Genomic DNA, 19984 nt, shown 5'->3' on the forward strand with positions numbered 1-19984 from the left:
AATTTAATATATTTCCGTGCAGAATTTTTTTAAAAAAATAGCTAGCTAGCAAGGCCACAAAAGTTTAAAGTTTCTTTTGCGAGAAAACTTGATATATAAGCAAGGTAAGTGATAATGCAAATATATTATGGATATAAATTATTTGTAAGGCACTTTTTTGTCGTTTTTAGTTATATTTGAGAGTCAAATATGACATCCAAGATGATTAAAGATGTTGTTTTTGTCCTCGTTGCTCATAAAATTTTCCCATGCCATAAGCTTGACTTGTAAGCCACCAAAGTCAAAGTCTTCTAATACGATATACGAGTGAAAACAGATAAATTTTGAAGTACCGTGACAGAAGGATAACAATTTTGACATGTTAGCTTATGATGCAAGTTTTTTAATTCATTCCAACAACTCGTGACTCTATGACACAATCAATAGTGACACTTAAAGAAATAGTTCTTTGAAATTTAAAAAGGATTAGAAGTTAAGAATGAAAAGAAAGGGCTGATCTAAAAAGAAGGGACTAACTTTTAAGTCTTTTTGTTATAATTTTAGCATCATGCGGAACGTCACGCTTAGTTAAATAGGCATAATATGAGTAATCTTGTCACCGATACGTCGATCACTCACGAATTTTTTTTTCAACAAAACAAACTTTCAAGCCGGAATTTTACTTAAAAATACAATGTATGCTATGGTACGGTGACGTATTGCTTTGGTTTTAATGACTGGCTCAAAAAATAAGCCAGGAGTGTCTCTTTTGATGCTTTGAAAAGCCATGAAAGTTTTCAACCTTATTTTCAGAGTATTTTGCCTTGCTGATGGATAGTCGACCACAAGACCTTGAGGACGAGGTTAAAAAGCTTTTTGGTCTCAATCAATGCAAAGATATGGCTCAAATAGCTCAGTGTAGGAAATGCAGCAGGTTTTAAGTTTCCGCACTAAACAGCATTATTCAGCGTGATATAGCACAGGAACCGACCGTGGGCTGATTGTTTTTAATTTATACGTCACTGACTATAGAATACAGGTCATGGAACGATTTGTCAATGTGCTGACGATGATACATCTTATTTTACGATCACACTAAGCCGAAAGATATACGAAATTTGTTCATCAAATTAACACAAATTTTAGAGATCCTGGCGACTGCTCTTGCAATAATAATCTTGCCTTCTATAAAAAGAATATTAAGGTTATGTTTTTCTCAAGTAAACAACTATCACGAATTCACAACTTTTACTTAAGTCGACTCGTTGGGTAAATCGTCCTTCGCTACACGATTCACACGACAATCGTCAAATATTTCTAGACAACACAATCTAGAAAAACGGATTTTCGGGCAATTTTTGGCCTATATTCTTACGAATTATGAAAAAGCCGGAAAATATATTAAATAATTTTTATTTAGCTGCCAGAAACTTTAAAGATGATGTTCGTGAGTAATTAAATTTTAACCAGATAGTGGTATATAGTGCGTCATAAAAGGAAAAAAATGGCAGCAATTTTGCTTGCGTTAGCACATTTTCTGTGACGTCATCAGAAGCTTGAAATTTGTTAAAAATGTCACTATCTGATTAAAATTTAATTACTTTTGTTCCAGAGCGAATTTTTTGTATTCTGTTTAAAGTTTCTGATAGCTAAATAAAAGTTATTTAACATATTTTCCGGTTTTCACGTGGATCGCCTAAAAAATGCCAAAAATTGCCCGAAAATCCGGGTTTTCCGATTTTCGGGTAAAATCCGGCAAAATCAGGAAATCAGGTTAACCACGTGTCCAAATTATCCAAAATGATTCTTCTTGATAAAACAAAGTTGTGTTGCAAGTTTCAAGTTCTAAGGATAATTCTAACAGGATTTATTAAATTTTGTCCATTATAAGGATTTCATGGAGATATTTAAGGGTAGTTTCGAGTAATGGCCAATATCAAAGCTTCTGAAAGGTATGGGACCTAAAAACTTGACATGCAGCTGTCTAATAGATAAATATTAAAACTCAGTCAGCTCATAGTCATATAACATAGCAGCAAGGAGTTATTAAGAAAAAACCGTCAGGGGCGGAATCCACCACCGACCCCCCTCCGGACCAAATAGGGTTAAGGGATCAAAAAGGTTATTGATACATCTACGCAAAATAATTAAAAAAAGAGTTTCCAAATAGTTCGTTCTCTCGCATGCTAAGATTGCAGCGCAATATGTTGTATTTAAAATTCATTTTGATACCTCCGGGTAGGATAATTAATCTGCTGTATGTATTATTATAATCAATATGAAAATTAGGAATTTAAGTCCAAGTAAATTCCTGAAAAATATTTGCATACTTCAATATAATTGGCTACACCTATCTACATTACCCTCTGCGGGTAAAGTAAGTTGTCTTTCCAACCACAAAATATGTTTTAAATTGTTGGCACATTTCCATCTTCCAACTGGACTAGCTAAAAGAAAAACGTATAGTAATGACTACAATTCTGATACGGTTGATGACGAAATCCTTTAGTAAGTTTTAGATGATAATCAAAAGTATTTGATAAAAAGAGTTTCATCCTTGATACACAAAACAAACAAAAAGACAAGAGGTCATTAACAAATTTTTTCAACCATGTGTGACTTTCGTTGTGTCCAAGTAATCTTTTGACAAATGCTGTATCTACCTGTCACCTTATCTGCTTTACTTCAACATTGTAATGGCTTTCGAATGATGTTCATAGAAGACATTTTCTTTTAATCGAGCTGGAATTGCTATCGTCTATTTTTGTTTTGAATCGTCAATAAAGTCTCTTAGCAACCATTTTAATGACCAATCTTGTCTCTAATTGCGATATAATTGGTAGTAGAATAGCAAGCTGCTTTTTTTAACCAGGTCATAATAATCATAATAAAATCCTTTTTTTTTGCCAGCCGATTTTGTTACACGATTTCCTTGTTGGGTTTACTTTCTATCTACACACGTGGACGTATTAGAAAAAGAATGTTTAAACTGCTATACTGATTAAAAAGATATAATTCAATTAGATTTAAACTCTACGTAATGACATGCCGATAACGATCTCATTATACCACAAATTCATAACATTTGGATAAAGTCACGGTATTATATAAAAATTAGCCTTTGTAGAAATCAAAGAAAGTTTGACTTTTTTCCCGCATCGCTATTTTGTGCATTCTTTTTTTGCTTGTTAGCATAAAAATTAAATTACTCTACACGAGTACGAAATAAGGCTACCCGCAGTCATTTTAAATAGACCGACAATTGGTATTAATAGTATAAAAACTAGCTCAAATCCCACTAACATCCGCATTTTTTTTCTAAATTATCAGATGACCCGTTGGAATGATTTGAAAGTTATTCAGTAGTTTAAATACTTTGGATCGAGGAGTCATCCTATTTTCAGGTTAATAATGCATATTATACTCTAGATTAACAAACCTGTATCTAGATTTTAGGAAAAGTGGAGAAATTTTATTTAATTCGTAATGCATTATTTGCTATTTAGTTAAAAATTAAGAAAAGAAGCCACAATTACCCATGGATATTAAAAATAGCGATAGATACATTAATTAAATTTATTTATCAAGAAATCTAAATTACTAGCTACTCCTTCTTTCCCACCGTTTTCCATCTCATCAGAGATTTAAATTCCTTCATCATATCTTTGTTTATCAAAAATGTCAAGCTCAAGTGAAACACTGAAGGTAGCATTGTGAGCAACTTTAACCACAGAAACACATCATTGTGTATCTCCTGACCGAAATAAACAATACCCCTGCATATAATCAAAGGGGTCCATAGTATCATGTGGACTACAAAACTCAGTTTAATTAGTAAAATATCATCTTTAAAAAGATCATTGTTTATTGCGTCCTCTAAAGTATTTTGATTCAATTGGTCGTCTTTCTTCTTGGGTGATCTGAAATGATTATCAACAGTCCAAATCATTGATCTTGTATTCAATAAAACTGTCTCGACTGGAAAAGTCACACGACTCTTCTCGACATCACCCCCGCCCTGTTTGATGTTATCTGTACCTGTGTTACTTTTACCCGGTTTCTGTTCTTCAACATCTTTTAATTCATTCTCAACTGATTTATTCGATATAACTTCCGGTGTATCTACTGTTTGAGACACCTTTAAAATTGATATTTTAGGCGGATTCCTTAAGTTTCGTTTGATTTCCAGGTTTTCCAGCATTATTATCATAATAGGTGTTATGTAAACTACGAATACGAACGCAACGTAATATTTCAGTCGTTGTTCATCAGACAAGTAGCTATTTCTGCAACGTAAAACATTTTTATGATCTTGTTGAGCCGAGTAGGCGTAAAATAATAATGTACATAAAACAATGCTTGCTAACCAAACAAAAATGGTGGTTATCATGCCAGAAACCTTTCTGTTTTCGTCCGATTTCACTGGAAATGCTATATTCACATATTTATCAGTAAAACTTGCTATATAAGTTACCACAGAGACAGTATAACATACATCCACAAAGCCTCCAAATATTCTGCAAAATATATCACCAAGTGTCCAACTGTCTTTGAATAATTCAATCAGGGTGGCTATGTTAAGGAAATTTAATAACAAGCCAGATATTGCATGATTTATTTGTAGTAAATAAAAAGCCTTATTTCGACGTTTTAAAGTAACAATTATATAAAAAACATTTCCAGTTGTCGATACCGAACATAATACACCTAAACAGACACAGAACGTTGCTGTAGAGATCATAGCAGGATGAAATTGCTTATAAAGTTTTCACTTTAATTTGACAAGACTAAATTTAGTTATCAGGATATAAATTGCGTCATTGCTACACATAATTGTTATGAAGATCCATCTTTGTGTTCAAACAATGCTAAGCTTTAATTCTGTAATTGGATTAATACCAGCTAATTTCCTTCAGATTGTTTGCTACTGGTTGACATGGCAACACCGTTTGAAGTAGACCAATCCAGTTATTCACGAATGATTGTATTTTCGTTGCAGGAATAAGGATTTTATTCACTATCAGGATTATTGAAACGTTTATTGGCAACATACTGAAGGATTCCTGCTCAATTCCAATAATCGTTTTTCATAGCTAGCAACAACGTTTGAAGTAGGCCAACTTAGTTATTCACGAATGATTATACTTTCGTTTCATAACTAAATTTTTTTTCAGTAAGTTAATCATTGAGTGTTTATTGGTAACGTTAACTCAAGGATTCATACGCAATACCAATAATCGCTTTTTCATAGCTGCAAAACATCTTCCTGGCATGTTCTTTGGTTATCATTCTTTATTGTCTTAGTAAAAGATATTCCAAATAAGCATTGATGGCGAGGCAAGATTCAAAAAGGAGTGATAATTAAAATAGAAAAAATTTCAATATAGCATGCTATGAAAGGCAATGAAATTGGTCTTTGTTTCAAACCGCTTGTGTAATGCTTTCTTTACGCATCCATAAATAAAATACCCAATTTTCAACCAGACTGATCATTAGTCTTTTTTCCATTGCTCTAAACAATAGGCCAGTTGTTTTGAACCTCGAATCCCAGCATTATATTCCTACAAAGCATATTCTTATAAAAGATAAATCGTGTAAGACCTTCCCGTGCAACGCGACTGTTAGTTAGTTTCTCATCCGCACTCTAGTTTAAGAATAGAAGCATTATCGTGCGCTGCTTTGTTGATCTTGATGCAATCTCTGTAGCCTTAGCAATATCTAAATTTCAATTAAGAATTTATGTCATATGATTAAGATTTGATCTAAGTAACGCAATTAGCTAGCTTTAAAGTTTAATTACTTTTGTTCCAGAGCGTATTTTGCATTCTGTTTGAAGTTTCTGAAAGCTAAATAAAAGTTACTTAACATATTGTCCGGTTTTTACGTGGATCGTATAAAAAAGTGCCAAAAATTGCCCGAAAATCCGGTTTTTTCCGATTTTGGTGTAAAATCCTATAAAATCGGGAAATCAGATTAATCACGTGTCCAAATTATGCAAAATGATTTTTCTTAATAAAATAAAGTTGTGTCGGAAGTTTAAAGTTTTAAAGACAAGCCTAACAGGAGTTAATAAATTTTCCCCATTATAAGGACTTCATAGGGGTTGTTTCAAGTAATGGCCAATATCTGGGCCTCTGAAAGGTATGGGACCTAAAAATTTCACATGCAGGTGTCTAATAGATAAATATTGAAACTCAGTAAGTTTCATAGCCATATAACATAGCAATAAGGAGTTATTAAAAAAAACCGTCAGGGGGGGGGGAATCCGCTCCCCCCGGACCGAATAGGGTTAAGGCATCATGCACAACAGTCATTAATGACCTTGATAGTTTATGAACATGCCCAAACATTATAAGGTGTATCACTACCTCTTGCTCAGGGGCTACCACCTATAAAGGAAAACATTTCGTAGTATATTTTATCTCCTAAGTATGCCTTATAGTTTAGAGCAGAAGTTAAGTTCTAATATTTTTTTTATAATATCTCATACATCCAAATCACCAAAGAAACAAAAATACTGCCGTTAGACAACCTTGAGTTATTTGTTTTTATAAAACATTGATTCTTAATTAGTCCTTGTAGTTCCAATGGGATTTTAATCAATAAACTTATCAATGCACTTACATCAAGAAAATTGCACGATTTAAACTCTATTTAAAAATAAATATGTATATTCCCTTCTCGTTGCATCTATGAAAAAAAACAAAAACAAGTTAAGCCCACTACTTGTGATAAAAATGTCATTTACTTCAGTCCGATATGGAGGTAATTTTCTACTATTTTTATTTTATATTTTACACCAGTTCTTATAGCTAACTTGTTATGACGACAATCGTTAGGGAAAGGTTGCTAAATTGGACGATGATGATTTTTTTCGTTCAATCTTGACTTGGTGGAGCGTTTTTTTTTATATAAAAAAGATGATGTCAACCTAGGGGGAAGGGTCCGAGCACAGTCAGCAGAGGGGAGACGGAAGGTCAAAAATTTTGAAAAAATTACGGAGTTTCATTCAAAAGTCAAAGCGAGTCATTATATCATTGAAGTGTGTATTTTATTTTCAATCGATTTCATCTGTGCTCTTTTTTTATATAACTAGTTAGCTATACTTTGCAAATAAATTCTTTATTAAATGCTCTTCCACGTTAATCCATGTCAAACTTGCAGATCCTTATATAGTGTTTCTTTTTAACCATTACTTTATTCCACACAACACAAAAAACATGGTATATGTAGCTAGCTTGCAACAGGAAGCTATATATTTTCTCTTGCCTCTCTATAAAAGTTAGTAATTTAAGTTTTCTTCGATTCCAACATCTTACCCATGTCAATATACCACAAAGAAGGTTTAGCAACACCATTTAAACGTGTTATTAAAAAGCAAAACGTCAGTTAAAGTAAAAAATTAGTTGAAGAAACACCAAGCAGGATTTTGCAGTTATGTCTCTTTTCGCAGCACTAATTAGAATAGTTGTGAAAAACTAACCATGAAAATTATTTGGGCTATCGAGACAAATGAGAACAAGCCAAAAATTGGTCCCTACAAAGCTCTTTGCTCGTACCCAGACTTGTGCGGTATGAAACTCCGTAAGATCGTATTTGAATGTGTTTAAAGGACTTTCTGAAAAACAAACCAAAAACTTATAACTTTGTTTTCCAATGACTCCAAAAAATTAATTAATGAGCAATGCTTTTTGGGTAATAACTGAAAGTCAACTTTTTGGGCAGCTTCATTTTTTTCCTTTTCAAACCCTACCCTATAGAACTAAGTTTTGGCAAAAATTAAATTTCTCGAAAGGGTTATTGTTAACACATTTGGCCAGGAATAATTTTCGCGAGTAATTCCTTAAAGGCGTGATCAGTTTTTACCCTTAGGGTTGTCTGGTTTCTTAAAATAAATACATACAACAATCTACTAGCTTTAATAATTAAAAAAATGACAAAATGATTAAATTTGCTAGAATTACGCCAGTTTCGACACGTATGATGACTTTCTAAACGATATCAGTATTTTGCGAGAACAGAATTCTTGGTTGCTTTTTGAAAATCTTAAAAAATACCAAACTTTGGTTACAACAAAATAATTCAACAAGAAAACAAAGCGCTCCTCGACCTAACGTGCGCGCGAAAGACGTCCAAGCTTAAGTCAAGTTGAATTCGTTCGGGTGTCTTAAAAAATAAGAAAGGAAGATAAGATATAAAAACAGGGAAATACAGTCGACACTCGATATCTCGAACTCTTAGGGGCGATAAAAAAATTTGAGATAAAAGATAAGCAAGATATTGATATTATTAAATTATATAATAACACCCGTGCTCGTTTACGAAAGTTCATGTTACTGGTAAGGTTGTTTATCGGTGAATGAGGAACAGTCAACGTTTTTACCACGACCTTTTGCTTGGTACGCATTTTTGAAATATCGAGGAATTCAAAAATTCCATATAGTGAATATTGGAAAGCCTCTTTTATGTATTAATCAAACTTTTTATAAAATCAAATGTTTTTGTGCGAAAAACAAGGGAAAAGTTCGAGATAACGTTACAAAATGAGATGTAGGGACCGGAAAAATAGTTCGATAAAGCGAAAGTTCAAAATGGATTCGAGATATAGAGCGTAATATTGCCTACAAGAGATTGTAATGATTGAAGGGATCGAAAAAAGTTCCACATGACAGTTATTCGATATATCGATTGTCGACTGTAACGTGAAAGTACAAATATTTTGCAAATATTGTCTTTGAAAAATGAGGCATTTCGTGAACTTGCTATTCTCCGAAAATTTAGTATTTTAAGGTAAATGCTTTTTTTGTTGACATTTCAGCTTAAAAGCAATAGGTCTATTATTTAAAACAAAGAAATAATAAAAAAATGTCAAGGCTGGCTTGAATTTGATTATTCTTATTAGGAAAAGTGAGTAGCTATATTTTATTCTTAGATAATTGCAGCCTTTTGTTCAACCTGGACTGTAATATACCATCACTTTTATATTGGGTGAAAAAAAAGACAAATTACGATGCAGACGGTAAGACACCATTATTCTGTTACAAGCATTTTACTTTCTATCACGATAGATTACAAAAAAAAGAATAATTACTCGTCTACTGAAATTAACTTACCTGTTTTTATTTTCACTTGTAATTTACCATTTGAATTATTATCTAGCAGAGCTTTTTCTTCAATGGTTTTTCAGCTGCTGTAAAGAGCTGAACAGTGAATCACCGGAACACGGAACTCTGTAACATGTCCACTCCGTAACATGTGTATTCGTGAGCATGTTCACTCCAGAACATGTCCACTCCAAAACATGTCCACTCCGGAACACGTCCAAACCGAGATACTCCTTCAACACCGAAAAAGTTATACTTTCACAAGAATTTGAGAGATCACAAAAAGGCCGCGTGTTGTCGCACTCGACTATGTTTGTTTAAGTAATCACCTAAGAGACACATCCCTCTTGTTAAAAATGGGAGGGATGTATGGTAGCATCTGTTTGCAACATCAAATTCGTAAACACTCGTTCACACATTGTAGCCGTGGCTGGCGAACATTGCGCCATTTCGTAGAGGAAAAGGAGTATGGGTAAAGTATTTAACATAACTAAAAATGTTGCTTACGAATACACGTGGCAATACAGGTCACACAACGTAATGAGAAAAACTTTGCTCCCAGTGTGGTTTCGCGTTTAATATCGCAAAGCTAGCTCTAATAAGAAAAAAGATCCTGGGAAAGGGGTTGTAATGTGCAGACAAAAATAAGAAATACACAAAGATTAACTATGGCAAAACGTGTGCAAGGAATCAACACCAAGCCAACGACGCACTTTTTCACGCTAAAGGAGATTAAATTGCAGGATATAAAAATAACAGGGTGCCAGAGGCTCTTTAAGGCGTTCACTTTGAACAACTTTAACCCAACACTTCTTTAACAATTTCTCGTAAACCTTTTATGATATTGTCGTGCAAGGTCTAATAAATAAACAATATCAAGAAAAGCTTTAGTTTGTTAACTTTTGGTTATTATGATACGATCAATACAACATTTCTTGACAAACTCGACAGAAATATATATTTATTTCTTTGCCATGGTTACCGGCTTTAAGGCAAACCGAGTCGTTTGGACCTCCTCGCTGTTGGCAAAGAATGGCGGAGGACCGGACTCTCCTTTAAAACACCGAAGTGTGTTTTTACTTTTAAAAAAAGCCACAACTGTTAGGAGAATTAAGATTTTTTGCAGACAAGGTTTCGTGTGTATGCAGGTGATTCAAAGAATTTTGTACTATCGAGGAAACTATAAAGACAAAATTCTAAGCAGAACATATGCAGAAAATCAGAAAACGATTAGAAGGTCAAATTATATTATGTATGAAGGACAACTTTACGTAAAGAGCTAATATTCTGGAACTTTCGGGCTTTTAAATATTTAGGATCTCTTTGTAAAATATTTTAAGAGCAGTATTTTGAGAGCGGAATAGTTTCAATAACAGAGTTTTTAAGAATAATTTTAATAAAATAAAAATACAAGCAAGTATTATTCGGAACGAGGAGGTTAGTTACAAAAATCACTCACAAGAAAAAGAAACTGATAAAAATCAACAAACTGAAGAAATGTTGGAAAATTTAAAATTTAAAGCAAGAAAAAGTAAAGTCTTGCTTTAAAAAAACAGTTAACAATAGATTGAGGCGGCTAAAAGTTAGGAAAGGCCCAGCCAGAAGAAAAGAAATAAATGAGTTCACAGACGAATTACACAAGCAACAAGAAGTATTGATGGAAGAGTGGACAAAATTATCAGACGCATGAAAGAAGAATGGAGGAAGATCTCACTGAAAAAGAATTCAGATGAAATGGAGCAGACAGAAGAAGATTACGATGCAATACAAAAGTATGGCCAATACTATATGGTCATCCAAAAACATAAATTATCAACTGTTGAATCCAAATTACATTTATTAATGAAGACAGAAGCTCTGCATCATAAAGAAAAAAAGGCTCGTGAGCAAGTTAGAAGAATAGAAGAAGAAGTAAAAGGAAATAGAAGGAAATAAGTATCATGCAAGCACATATGTAACTGTAGCAGAATTCCAGAAAATACCTATTTTCTGGAATTCTGCTACAGTTACTTAAATAAGGAGAAATAAAGAAGATGTCTTAAAAATGCAATAAAAGTCATGCAGCTCACGAAGAAGTAGATGAAGAAATCAATAGTATGTTGGCTACCAATGATCGTGCAATGGGAGGTTCAGATTTTAACGACCTCGCCGAATGGGGACAAGACAAGATAAAAGTTTTATCCAGCCGGGAGAAAAGACGCGTAAAACAACAGTCTCCGAAGAGATATTTGGAATAATATGTGGAAGCAACTGAAAAGAGTATCTGTTCCGTTTACGCTGGCATGCATCAATGCAGCAGCTACAACACCAGAATGCAAACTTCTGCAACTAAGACAATGCCTATCTGGAGCAGCGCTGAGAGTAATAGAAGGCTTGGGACACTCAGCATTTGCATACGAAGCTGCAAACCAGAGGATTCACAGGAAGAATAGAAGTAGCCGTAGGAAAGTGGCGCTGTACTTGGACAAATTGGACATTCTCAGGCCAATTAAATATAAATATCCAAAAGACATGAACGATTCGTTGATCTTTAATACGTCGCTGTTATCAATTTAAAAGAAGCTGGGAAAATCCAAGAGCTGTGCAATCGAACATTGTACCTGAAACTGCAAAAGAACATGAGAAGAACATCAGAAGAACAGATGGATATTACAAAATAGATAAACAGATAGTTTAGTAGTAGAGTTTTTATAAAAACGCTTCATGGATTGCACAGTAGTTTCAAACAGGAGTGGTGATCGCACCTAATTTGGAATGTACGGCAACCAGGAAAAGTTGCCGCGAAGTGAGCAACTGTATGTAATGACCAACATGGAAACTGGAACTTTAAAAAGTATAGCAAATACCAGGTAAAATAGAGATGGTTGATAGCAAAAGAAAAGAAATTGTATTTTTCATCTTTGGGAAAAAATTACTGGGCCAGTCCTGCAAGAGAACAAAAACTTGTGCAAATTAATTGTTGCGTAAAGAAAAGAAAAGAAGTAAGGAACAAAATAACGAAAGAAAAGAACATGATGCAGAAACCAATGAGACAAAAGAGCCATCAACTATCAAATAAGCCGATTATAAAATGATGCACATATGCACATATACTTTATAAAGAATACCTGACAGGCTTGTAAAGAAGAACAGACATATATTGTACTAAGATATCCATACAAGACATGTAGGTATTTGGAATAGACAGGGATTACAAGTTCATGGCCGATCAGAATGCAACAGCAAGGCAATGGTTTTTAAAACTGAAAGATCTTCAGAACATCTCAATATAAAAATGCTTCTAATGCAATAAAGAAGTACGAAATTTACAATACACACATTCACAGATGCATCATCGGAGGCATATTGCACAGTGGTTTATCCTAGGAGTGTGTCTGAATCAGGAAACATATCTGTCCACCTAACAGCGTTAAAGTCAAGAGTGACGCTTCTACTGGCAACAAGTATACCAAGATTGCAATTATTGGGAGGATATTTTGGTTCTAGAATAACCAAATCAATAGCAAAAACTTTAAGATTCAACAAGCCAGTTTGTTGGTCAGGCAGTAAGAGTATATTGTGGTGGTAGACTACGTTAGTGAGATTAAATAAGTGACTAATCCCTCTCAGTGGAGATCTGTACCAACGAAGTTGAATACTGGTGACTTAGTTACAAGAAGTGGTTCTCTTACTGACTTAAGAATAAATAAAAAACTGTGGTGGACAGGCCCGCAGTTTTTACACCAAACAGAAGAAAGTTGACCAGAGAAAAAAATTTAAACACCAGAGATATAAAAATGAAATTAAAAATTAGCAAAACATAACAACAACAAAAAGCAGATATCCAAACAATTCTGACTGCAACACAATTTTACCTTGGATACTAAACTCATAAAGATATTTTAGCTGGAAGAGATGATCGAAAACGAAAGACTCACTGACTAGCATCAACCAGATGAAATAGCAGCTAAAGAATTGAAGTAAATTTAAAAAGCGCAAACAGATGCAGTTACGGATGAATATGAATCACTACTTTGACAGAAAGAATTACCTAAGCCAAGCAAATACTGTTTTTAGACCATGACTGGATGAAGATGGAGTTATGAGATCTGATTGCAGACTGAGCAACGGTGATTATTTGCCATTCGACTGTAAACACCCCATTATACATTTTAGAACAAAGTTGACCACGAAAAAGCTTATCACTCAGTTGGAACAAACCAAGCATTAGCCATGTTATCAGCTCGCTATTTGGTTATTAAAGGTCGAATAGGAGAAATGGAGAGAGAGTGTTGAATGTAGAAAGAGAAAAGCAAAGGTTGCCCAACAAATTATTGCACCAATACGGAGAATCAGATTAAAGAAACCGTTGAGACTGTTTTTGTCGAGCACCTGTTGACTTTGGTAGATCGTTTATCACAAAGCAGGGAAAAGTAAAGTCTAGGTTGAAACAGTACGTTTTTACATGCCTTACATGTAGAGCAATGCATTAGGAAATGGCATATGGTTTAGACACCGATGCGTTTTGGTAATGTATTTTCTATGATGGTAAATGACGTGGCTTACCAATGAAGAGATAAACTCATACAACGGAGGGTCGTAGGGGCGAAGAGAGAACTCTAGGAAATGGTAAAAAAATTAGATAAAGACCAGATCAATGCATCAAATGCCAAAAAAGATATAAAAAGGAACTCTAATCCTCACTTCTGTAGAGCACATTAAGCAATGATCAAAGCCTCAAAAAAGCAATTCATGGGTTACTAAGGAATGCTGAAATAACAGAGGAGGAACTGGTGACAGCATTAACGTTTTTATTCTTATGTTATCGACACCAACACAAACTCGTAGTTGTGAACGTAATCTTTTAACTCTTGCAAGTCAATCGCACTGACAACGTTTTTACCTTATTTTACTTTAACTTCCATTTATTATGTAAAATTAGCAAAAGAGAAGAAATGTTAAATTGCTTGATCATCAGTGACATGAATAGGTGAACTAAAAATTTCTTTCGTTTTAACCTTGTTAGCACCAGTGGTAAGGAATTGCTTAAGGTGCCCGCGGCCTCCTCGATTTGGCATAACTTTTGTGTTGCGTGTAATTGAGTGCTGAAACTTTGCAAACTTTTATTAGCGCTTGTAATGAAAACATATTTTTTGGAAAATGTTATTTGTATATTTAAAAAGATGCTGACATGAAAGTATGTGTGTTGTAAGATTGGTTTTAAAACTATTTTTTACATGTATGTTCATTACCAAGTGGCTACTAATGCGTTGCTAGGGAGATATCTGGTACCTAGGGATAAAATACAGACCAGATTTGATGATTCAGAAAAATAACGTCATTTCTGATTTCAATAACGTGATTTTTTTGACAATAATTTTAAGAGGTAATTTGCGTCAAGGGGAGAAACATTATTTGGATCAAATTTTTGGTGCTTATTATCATCTTAACATAAATTCGTAAAAAACTTGACACCACAAATGGAATGTTGATGTCTGTTATTTTGACTAGAATTTGCTAACCCAGCTTCCACATTTATAAAGCCAAAAGAGCAAATTTTTTCCCAACAATTTCAAAATATCCAACTTTAAATTCGTTGCTTCATGCCATGTTGATTTGCAGTCCTTCCACCACAATAATTCATTAAGTCATATATTTTAATCTACTTCATACTCACATTTGTAAATTATTTCTTTAGTTGTCATTGATTTCGTTGATGGAGATGGCGATTTACAAAAGTTATCTTCATATGATAAAAATGCACGTGCTACAGCTGTTTTGAAAGAGAAACACGTTTATACACTTGTAAAAGTTGAAGGTGAAATTATATAGCATTAACAGATGGTTGTTTGGCTTGAAGTGATGTAAAGCTCAGTATAGATTGTGGCGTATTAAAGGCGCATATGAAGGACATAGATTCAATTTTCAAGTTGTCTTCCAAGTTGTTTCTATAAAATCACATGTTGAGCTGATATATTAACGGTTTTTGAGTAATGTTTGCTTCCCGCGAGTTGATTTCCAACAAAATTATGTAAAAATGCCTTTTCAAAAATATGATAACTTAGTTGCGCATTTACCAATAAAATGTAATTGAAAATGTAATGAATTTAATACGTAAGGAGTGCACAAACTATAAAAATAATATAATTTCAAAATCAGGAACAAAGCGTTACATATTAAGGTAATTCCATTTGTTATTTTCAAATTTGTTTTTTTAGAACATTCTGAAGAAATTGTTGTTAAGCCGTTGTTGCAAGATTTTGAAATTCATAATCCGGAAATAATGGGTAAAAAGTATTTTTTGAGAGGATCACAGACAACCTTTCAAGCTTTTCTATATGATTCCAACTTGTCTAAATCTACTTAAAAGAGGCCCACTTTTTGTTATATTTCGTTTTATTTTATCTCTTTAGCAAAGCTTCGTTCAAATTTCAAGCCAAGAACATCAGAAGATCGTGGAATTCTTGTTAAAAAGGACTCAATCCGTAAAGCAACATCAAACGTGGAAAGATCTTCACATGAGAAATCAAAGAAAACATATACTCGACGAAAAATATCTCACGTGGTTTAAATATTGTGATAAGAGCAATAGAGAAAAGATGAAAAACGCAATTGTGGATGTCTGAGATATAAGATTACTTTTAAAGTGTGGAATATTATAATGAAAAAACAACAACAAAAAGTGTTTTCCACGACTCGCACACACACACAGGGAAAGAAAAGCGGTATTAATATAAGAGACAAAATATATTTAACCTTTACCTTTCCCACTTTGATAGTGAAGAGTACAGGTTGAGAGGTTCACATATCGTCTTAAATTTACTTGCAAGTTTGACTCAATGGTCTTGTCCACTCAAGCTGATAGAATCATTATATTATAGACAGGCATAGAAAATTGGTGAAGAAAAGCATAAATACGGACAGAAACGTTTCATCGCGAAAAGTTTCCGCTGTTAATAAATTCCGACACAGTGATGCATATAGTTACCTATGTATAACAGCTACCTATCTGAAATGCTTTTCCGGCCAATATTTTAGTTTTAATTTCGTGTTAGTGATATAAACGGCTCATATCTCTCGGCGTTTGAGCAAAATACAAGTATGGCAAGCTTCGAATGATTAAATATATATCGTGCATCTGTTTAAAATAAAAAATACCTGGGGAGAATCAAATAGATGACAAACCTTGGCTAGAATGTTTAATTGAGCCACATTAACCATGCCAAAATGTGGCAAAATTCTTGTAGAAGTGTCAGTCATAAGAATATTGATAATAACCAAGTTTCAAAAATTTCCCTTCATCACCCCCACCAAATAGGATTAACGTTAAGTTACATTGTCAATGCAGAGTACTCTACTTTCTTTCGTTTTTACACAGACAAATTTGTGTCTCAGGAAGAAATCATTTCGTCAGTTGATACGTACCAGTGCTGAAGGAATTAAACCCTCACGCGTTAATGTAATTTTTAGGAAACCTTACAATAAAAAAATTACAATCTGAAAAAATAAATATCTGGGAATGGTAAGGTACATTTTTGTTGGTGTTTTGTCATTTTATGGTACTTTATAGACTTATTCATGTCAAGTTAATTAAAGTCACAGTTGAGTCTGCGTAAGAAATTGAAAATGGGGAAAAAATTGCAAATATTTTGATCTTATCTTAACAGGGGTGAACCAATTGTTTGAAAATTGCGTTTAAAATAGTGAGTTTTTTAGGATAGGACTTTTTCAAAAAGGAAATGGAACAAAAATTCCAAATTCAACAACAAGGTTGCTTGGAAAGATTACCAGTTGAAACTTTACAAACTAATAGTTCTTGCTTTTAAATATTATTTAAATAAAAAAGATTTGGTTTATGAGTGGCACAGGATAAAATATTCAAGTTTTAAGTAAAAAAACATCGACTTATAGACTTTCTAGAAAACCTGTAATTCTGCATGTCTAAAAAGCAGAGAAATGCTTCATTAAGGATATTTCTGCCCGAGTTTTAATTTTTTCTATCGACATCAACAAACTTGGTGATGACCCTTGCCAATACTTTTACGAAATTTCTTAATTTTTTCTCGTTTGTGGTAAACTTCTCATGAACAGCAATTTGTATTGCATCAATGTTATCTTCCTTCTCCTTGTCTGGGCTTTGTTTTGAGCCATATTGATCTATGATATAGTCACCAGAGAGATAATTCTCACCCGGTGTATCGTGCTCTGGTGATGGGGTGGTAGGGTAACCCTCTTCTTCTAGTAGTCCACCCAAACTTTTCTCGCCAAACAGAAATTTTTTGATGGGTTGATTTGATAAATCAGCTAAATGCTGAATAGATGAATTCGTCCAGGATTGACTTTCTTTAATTCTCAAATCCTTTGCTTCTAACCCATACCCAATCATGTTTAAACCATCTTCATTTCTAGTGCCACGAACGTGAATAAGCAATCCGCGTTTACCGTGAAGACTAACCTTTGCGTCTTTAATGAATTTATGAATTTGTTCCCAGGATCTTTTGCTTTCAAAGTCGGAAAATGAGCCATGTTCCTTACTCGTCGAAGCATCCATCTTGATTCGATGGAGATTGCTCAAGATCAAATGGGGACGTTTTCCTGAGATATCTTCCAGTAAATCTGCAAGCTGCAGTGAAATCTTTCTACTGAATTTGTCACTGTGTTTGTTTACAGAGCAGCGCTTAAAATCCTTTGTGACTCCTTTCTTTTGATCACATTTTTGGTTATATACACACTCGCCATCGATCAGACATCCAGCGTCCCTATCAGTGATGCTCTTAGGTTTTAACTTACCACCGTGTGTTGATACAATGATGATGTTAGAATCTCCTTCCTGATACTCACAAAATCGGGGATCTCCAGGGCAGTGACGAGTAACTAAAAATACAAACATTTAATATTTAGCGGAGCATCAGGAGGTCTAAAAAGAATATATATGAAAAAAAAATCAAATTGACTCAAATCTTGCTGGTAAAAGATAACGTAATCAATGTTTAGTTGTGGACTAGAACTTATTTCAAGAATAAACAAGAATAACGTAAAGAAGTTTTATTTATCATGTTTTAAATACTAATTGTTTAAATCTTATTTGGTAAAAGTGTTTTAAGTTTTTTAAACGGGGTATTTAAGAGGGATATTTAATCAAAAACATGATATTGACATAACGAAGAGACTTTTATAAACACATCATAGGTATATAAAATAAAAGATGAAATAATGCCTTTTTCGCATTCCTATTATCCTCTAAAATGCTTTCCTTTTTCCTGCAACGATAATTTTTTAAGTATTCTTTCCATTTGTCAGAATTCATCTGGTTTCTTGTTATCTATACCAGTTAATAATATCTGAATGCCTTGCGAATGCTACTAATTGATGGGGGGCATGTGTGAAATAAGTTTTTTAATTAAACATTTTCGCAACTAAAAATTTTTTCTAAATTTTTAAGAAGGCCACTAGCCAGTTATATAGTATAAAGCTTTTTCTTGTATAAAAAGAACGTGTAATCCTTAGAACATGATAACATAATACATGTCTCAATTCTTTTTTTGGGTGTCAAGAATTTTTTATCATGGATTCCTACCTGTGCATGGGTAAACAATTGTGCTAGGAGTTTCAGTAGACTCAAATTTTCCATCTCGATAACTTACTCCATATACATTTTCAAGAAGTAATTTAGTATATTTCTCTCCATGCTTCTTTATCTCTAGCACATTGCCTTTGTATAGAACGTCATCTAGATTGTTCGCCTGTCCTGTGCGATTCAAGTATGAAAGAAGATTTGGTATGTAATCAGGGTATGTTCTGTAAATTACATTCAAAGCTTTGTTGACATCATGCCGTGTTGTTGAGACATCATTAAATAATAACAGCAGCATAAGACATACTAGATTGATATTGTTTCGTCCCATGTTGAAAGCTTCTACTCATTGCAAAAAAACTTTACATATAAAATCATTTTGAGCATGATCTTGTGTTGCGTAGTATTTCCGTCTTCTGTGTTGTTATTTTGGTTACTTTTTCGACGCTTGAGTAATTATTTCCTCGTTCCAACTACGCTACATTCGGTATGATATTCAACAGACGAAAAAAACTTTAAAACAAGAAGCCCTGGGGGCTCTAAGAATTTCCGCTCGCTACCAAAATATTTGATGACAACCTGCTAATTCGTTGTGTTATCGTGCCAAACATTCGAAGAAGTTTGGTGCTTGAAGACACACAAGTGACATTACATCTTACAACAAACGCAAACAAAACGAAACGTGTCATAATAAACTCACACTTTAAAAGAAATTGCGAACAAAAATTATAGCCTATCATTCATGGTTGAAAGTGGTCTTCCGATTGAAACGTTTATGGTCTTAAACGGCATTTAGTTGACAAAAAAACAAAATTTTGATGCCACCATCATGTTCAGCATACTTTCTTTATTAACTGTGCCAAATTTTGTCAAAAATAAAGTAGTTTTAATTTTTGGACCAATTTTTGCCTAAAATGACATTTAGGTGGCCAAAAATCGAAATTTTGATGCCACCATCATGTTCAGCATACTTTTTTTATTAACTGTGCCAAATTTTGTCGAAAATAAAGTAGTTTAAATTTTTGGACCAATTTTGGCCTAAAATGACATTTCAGGTGGCAAAAAATCGAAATTTTGATGTCACCATCATGTTCAACATATTTTTTTTTGTGATCTGTGCCAAATTCTGTCGAAAATAAAGTAGTTTTAATTTTTGGATCAATTTTTGCCTAAAATGACATTTAGGTGGCCAAAAATCGAAATTTTGATGTCACCATCATATTCAGCATACTTTTTTTGTTAACTGTGCCAAACTTTGTGGAAAATAAAGTAGTTTTAATTTTTGGACAAATTTTGGCCCAAAATGACATTTAAGGTGGTCAAAAATCGAAATTTTGATGTCACCATC

The 19984-nt window shown here is 33.6% G+C and overlaps 2 protein-coding genes across 3 annotated transcripts; one reads left to right on the forward strand and one right to left on the reverse strand.

The window, feature by feature from the left end:
* Nucleotides 1-6494: 6494 nt before the first annotated feature.
* LOC130623907 (uncharacterized) lies at nt 6495-16240 on the forward strand. 2 transcript variants are annotated; one of them, XM_057439451.1, is made up of 5 exons: nt 6495-6744; nt 8912-8998; nt 14761-14880; nt 15281-15349; nt 15476-16240. In XM_057439451.1, exons 1-5 carry the CDS (start codon nt 6672-6674, stop codon nt 15631-15633), a joined length of 507 nt encoding a protein of 168 aa, XP_057295434.1. In that variant the 5' UTR covers nt 6495-6671; the 3' UTR covers nt 15634-16240. The 2 variants fall into 2 exon arrangements, with proteins under 2 accessions (XP_057295434.1, XP_057295435.1); XM_057439452.1 differs by lacking the exon at nt 8912-8998 and having other exon boundaries at nt 6688-6744.
* A 20-nt stretch (nt 16241-16260) lies between these two features.
* LOC130623906 (uncharacterized) lies at nt 16261-19074 on the reverse strand. Its single transcript, XM_057439450.1, has 2 exons — nt 18640-19074; nt 16261-17936 (listed from the first exon to the last, which is right to left on the reverse strand). Exons 1-2 carry the CDS (start codon nt 18965-18967, stop codon nt 17050-17052), a joined length of 1215 nt encoding a protein of 404 aa, XP_057295433.1. The 5' UTR covers nt 18968-19074; the 3' UTR covers nt 16261-17049.
* Between the last annotated feature and the right edge of the window lie 910 nt (nt 19075-19984).

The sequence above is a fragment of the Hydractinia symbiolongicarpus genome, chromosome 13, assembly GCF_029227915.1.
Source record: "Hydractinia symbiolongicarpus strain clone_291-10 chromosome 13, HSymV2.1, whole genome shotgun sequence".
In the NCBI taxonomy this organism is placed as follows: Eukaryota; Metazoa; Cnidaria; class Hydrozoa; order Anthoathecata; family Hydractiniidae; genus Hydractinia; species Hydractinia symbiolongicarpus.

Coding starts and splice junctions, on each gene's coding strand:
- LOC130623907 (XM_057439451.1), top strand. CDS start 6,672: ATGAAAAAAAACAAAAACAAGTTAAGCCCACTACTTGTGATAAAAATG. Junction 8,999..14,760: donor GACAAATTACGATGCAGACG/GTAAGACACCAT, acceptor TTATTTCTTTAG/TTGTCATTGATTTCGTTGAT. Junction 15,350..15,475: donor TCATAATCCGGAAATAATGG/GTAAAAAGTATT, acceptor TTATCTCTTTAG/CAAAGCTTCGTTCAAATTTC.
- LOC130623906 (XM_057439450.1), bottom strand. CDS start 18,967: ATGGGACGAAACAATATCAATCTAGTATGTCTTATGCTGCTGTTATTA. Junction 17,937..18,639: donor AATTGTTTACCCATGCACAG/GTAGGAATCCAT, acceptor TTGTATTTTTAG/TTACTCGTCACTGCCCTGGA.